The sequence below is a fragment of the Aplysia californica genome, unplaced genomic scaffold (assembly GCF_000002075.1).
Source record: "Aplysia californica isolate F4 #8 unplaced genomic scaffold, AplCal3.0 scaffold00556, whole genome shotgun sequence".
NCBI classification, from domain to species: Eukaryota; Metazoa; Mollusca; class Gastropoda; order Aplysiida; family Aplysiidae; genus Aplysia; species Aplysia californica.
Genome location: NW_004797826.1, coordinates 133,891 through 138,938, shown reverse-complemented (window position 1 = coordinate 138,938; position 5,048 = coordinate 133,891). Strand labels below are relative to the sequence as shown.

Below are 5,048 nucleotides of genomic sequence, written 5' to 3'. Positions count from 1 at the left end.
CTATCTATCTATCTATCTATCTATCTATCTATCTATCTATCTATCTATCTATCTAAAACATTCTCCTGTGCGTTCACTCTAAGACTAACAGCTAGTTTCAAAATCCAGTGTGCTGCACATTTTGTTGTGACTACTAAACACAAAAGCGCCAGATGATAAAATTGAGACAAGGTTTAAAAAAAAGTCGTGTTCTGCTTTCCGCATTATTACCTCTGCATTTTATGCCGAAGAAAAGTGGGGATAGTATGTACCCTTATCTGACGCTTTTGTAACAGGAAACCATTCTAATGCTCCTCATTCAAGCTTAAAACTGCCGATTGTCGCCCCCCCCCCTCCCCCATAACAGGATTTGATCCCATCAGTCAGTTTGAGATAAAAGCTCATATCTTACAGAGTTTGCCACATCATTTGATGGTTTACACAATCAAATGCTTCTAATTAATAATGTTTTCTATATGGCATTTGTGCTGTTTACTAATATGGCAGAAACACGTATTAGAAGAGTCCAGATAAACAAATAAAATGTCACAGTTATTCTCACCATATAATTTCCCCTTACTGACGATTGACAAACAATCTGTAATAGAAACATCGAGATGGCATCTTGTGTCTTGTGGAAACTGGGATTATAACTTAAATAAGTGCAAAGAAAACAAACCAAACTTACACAAGGTAATGCTGACAGGTGAGCCTACGTTGGTTATACCATAACTCGTGTCACTTCCTGGAAACTCTGGGTACATGTTGACAGTAAATGTGATATCACCGGCCTGTAGACTTGACAGAGGGACAGTTTGGGTACATGAGGACCTGTAGTACTTCACAGAGCTAGATGTGACCTCAGTATGAGAGTACTGCACTCCGGTGTTGTCAATGGGGTTTCCTGGTTCCTGGAAAGAAAGAGAGAAGCGTCCTAAAGCGAAATATTGTGAATAACACAGAGAAGTGTAAAGACCATCATTATTTTCTTCTGCTAACTTTCAAGTCACAATAGATAGTTGTTTTAGTCCAAATTAGAGCAAACACGTCTTCCTAGAAACGTTTCAGTTCAGATTCTTTGAAAACAAGTAAAAAGGATATAGATCTATGAGTAACAGAAGCCCTTCACCCATATGAGAGATGGGACCGGGGGGGGGGGGGAGGGGGTGGAATTCGCAGCTCAGTGAATCACGACAGCGAGTTGAAGTTGTGATGATCTGATAGATTTTATGTTGTTTTGTTGTCTAAAGAAGACATTAACTTCCTTTTCCAGTCTGGTCACAATTTCAGTTTCTGTTTGGGACATTCCGCTTTGCCGACATTAACTTAGAGACACTTGAGTTACTGTTCTAGGAATCTGTGTGCGCTTACGTACACACACACGCGCGCGCGCGCACACACACACACACACACACACACACGCACATGCACATACACTAACACACACATACACACATATTAACACATACATATATACACATACACACAAACTCACAAACACATGCACATTAAAAATAATATTCACAGACTAAACGTTACTGTATCGAGTTTGTGGTTGGCTTGTATGTTTGCAGGTGCCGCGGGGACAACATGGTCACTTTTAACTTATTTTAAGGACAAGCGGGCTAACCCAGATTTCGGGGATTTCCACAAATCTCGACCTACACCAAAAGTGGGCATTGCACTACTTTTGGAGAAGTTTGGGTTTACTGATGTGTATATTTGTTTAGTTATAAAGAAACACTCCTTACCTTTTAAAGCAACTGCAGACTTTCGACAGTTTTTTTAATGGACTAGCCCTAAAAATGGCAACACCTCAAGTCTTTTTTTTCTCTTTTTTTTTGGTAAGTGTTTTACGGCGCTCGCTACTGCATTAGTCAAATGAGCGCGCGGAACACATTAAACATTTTCAGTTGATAAGAAATGTTGAAGTTTGCCAGGGTGGCGGCCAAAGCCTACTCTTATCGATTTTGGACCACAACGGGAGCTTTAACGTGCGCAACTTGCACACAGGACCTCCGAGATTTTTCGCCCTTGGAGAAGGCTAGGTATAGATCTTTTCTACCGTAAGATCAGGAGTGTGGCTGAAAGACAGCAGTAAGCAGGAGCCAAGGAGTTGTAGTAGAAAGGCTGCAGAAAGAGTCAGGAGCCCGTTGGATAGGGCAAAGGAGGTGAGGGGGTGAGGGCAGTAAGCCGAGTCGAAAGTAGAAGACAGAAAATTGCTAGAGAGCAGAAAAGGATGTGAAAGGAGACAATTTTTAGAGAAGAACTTTTTTCCGTCGCTAGCTGGATTCGAACCCACGACCTTATGAATGAGAGGCGAACACCTTAACGTCTAGGCCACGAGAGCCCCCAACACCTCAAGTGAAGAGTTCATTGTATGTCGCTGTTGAAAATGACCCCAAAGATTGCGATATTCTCATATCAGGTGTGGTTTTTCTTTTCATCAATTTTTTTTTCTGTACTGTATCAGTTTTCACTTGAGTACTGTTTCACATAATAGTACCAATCTGTTTGGTAGAAAATTCTTTTAAGATGTAATGCTCACATGGATAGGCCAGACCACTTAACCCGATGTTAACGAGTGGACAAGCTTGGTGGGTTAGCCCACTGTACAGGGGATAGACTAGTTGTATATGTTACAGTCAAACCCCGAAACTAGTAATTCTCAGGAAATGCCTGAAAATTCAGTCATTCCCAAGTAATTCCTGCTTTCCAGGAATGCCAAAAAATTTTAGACACTCCTGGAGAATGACTGAAAATGAAAGCCTCGGATTTCCAACTTTGCCTGGTTGTTATTTTGACCACTAGGCAAACCATTTGACTATCACTCAGTGTTCTTTGCTTTGTCACAGTTCTGGTTTGAGTGCGGTGTTGATTTAACTGTGTTGAGCGAAAGTGAGGAGTAGCAAAAGTTACAAACCTGTAACCTGTCATTAGATATTCACTTTATAGTTAAGCTTGAATATGGCTGAAAATCCTTGTGAAGAAACTTTTACAAGAAGGCTTTTTGAAAAGTATGAAATTACGTATTACCCAAGACAAAATATCAGGAAATTATACATCAGTTGCAGGCGACTTTGGGTGTAGCCAGAAAAACAGCTCGACAGTACAAGCTTCAAGCCAGGTCAGTTTTAGCTTTTGTTTTTAACTGTCTGTGTGTCTGTCTGTGTGCCTGTCTTTCTGTCTGCCTGCTTGTGTGTCTGTCTGTCTGTGTGCCTGTCTTTCTGTCTGCCTGCCTGCCTGCCTGTGTGTCTGTCTGTCTGTCTGTCTGTCTGTCTGTCTGTCTGTCGGTCTGTCTGTCTGTCTATCTGTCTCTCTCATTCAATGCCGTCGTCAAACGATCGCCTTACCAAGCGCTGCTGGGTATTGAACCAAGGGTGAGCCTCAACATCTATACCAACGGAAATGCTGGGCCAGTTTCAGTCAGGGGATGTTTTACGAGCCTTTGCCCAGCAAACAGCTCTAGCAGCTCGTTCTCATGTCGACGAAATCACAGGCGTTGTCCAAGTCACATAATTTGCTGCTGCTAACGGGCAAGCCACAAACCTGAATTATCCTCATGTCGACCAAGTTGATGGCATTCGCACTGTTGAAAACGTGGCACTTCTTGATGCCAAAAAGGCTCAAATACACTTTCATGGAGAGCAGAGTAGGAAATTCCAGATGGAACAAGCAAAACGGATGGTAAAAAGAAGCAGAATAGAACTTGCCCCAGGCCAGAAAGGTGACAATGTTGTCATTCCCATTCCTCTTGTTGATCGGGGCCGTGGCGACCCACGAAACATTCTGACTGTTGTTTTGGACAAAAATGACAACAATAACTACACGCTGGCTACCAAACACGGAATCTTAAAAGGGGCAAACAGCAGGAACGAATTTGAACTTTGCCCTGAAAAATTACTTCTGATGAGTGATGTTAACTGCACCACACAAGTCAGTTTAAGAGAAGCTGTTGTATTTGGCTCTCAGTGTGGCGGTCAAGGTTACATTAAATGTAACTGTTCAAGGTCAAAGAAATGTCAAATAAACAGATGCAAATGCTTCAAAGCAAGCTCAAATGTAATAGTCGTTGCCACCAAAGTCTCAACTGCAAAAACAAATGAGCTCATGTAAATGAACATTCTATATTTAATTATCACTTTTTATTATTAAATTTATTTTCATTAAACGGGATGAATAAATTACAGCATGCATCCCTTGTCATTTATTTTACATCTGTCATTTCGCCATTTTGCTTTTTTCCGATGGTAGTCATTCCTAGGAAATGCCTGATGGCCTATTTCAGTCATTCTCTGAAAATGACTAATATTTTTAGGCATTCCTGGAAATGCCTGATCAAAACAGGAATTATTTGGGAATGACTGATTTTTCAGACATTTCATGAGAATGACTAGTTTCCGGGTTTGACTGTAACATATATACGTCAATTCAGGAATACTTCAGATAGAAAGGTAATCCTTATTTTTGATGGGATGGCCCATGTCACCCCCAGATTTGCTTCAAAAGCGTTGTCTGCATATCTGCACAACACAGCAGACCAGGTCACAACTGACTCATATGCAAAACCACAGAAGAATTCATTTGAAAACAAATAGGCAGTGATAGACTTCATAGGTCCAAAAACTTTACCTTCGATTTTCTCAAAACAGCATTTTTTCGGGATAGGCCCACTTGTGCTTAAAAGTGACCATATTTACTGATAAAGAATGACCTTTTTTTTTTCGCTCGTTCATGGGGACCCTGAACAACACTATTGCCTTTGTGACATTTTGCTTTCCCATGGTTACGAGTGAATTCTATTCAGTTGTCAATTACGTGTGTCCATGACTACATGAGCTAATATCACAGCTCCAAGCCTGTACTCACCCAGGCCGATGATTTCCTGTAGAACTGACAGAGAGCTTGTGGGTACACTCTGTCCGTCTCACACGTCACCGACACAGAGGAGTTGTCTCCCGAGAAGCGTGGCTGGTCACAAGACACATTTGAAGGTTTTTCTGGAAAATAGAAGAGGTGTGAGATCACAGACTTGTTCTTAACACAACATTACCATCATGTCTCAACAA

General features: G+C 41.3%; 1 protein-coding gene across 1 annotated transcript in view; it reads right to left on the bottom strand.

The window, feature by feature from the left end:
• Nucleotides 1–5,048, bottom strand: part of LOC101850593 — a gene marked incomplete in the record, with an annotated part of 36,695 nt that overhangs the window by 21,692 nt on the left and 9,955 nt on the right. The window contains 2 exon segments of the mRNA XM_013087191.2: nucleotides 668–890; nucleotides 4,849–4,979. Of these exon segments, the coding sequence (XP_012942645.1) occupies nucleotides 668–890; nucleotides 4,849–4,979 (354 nt within the window).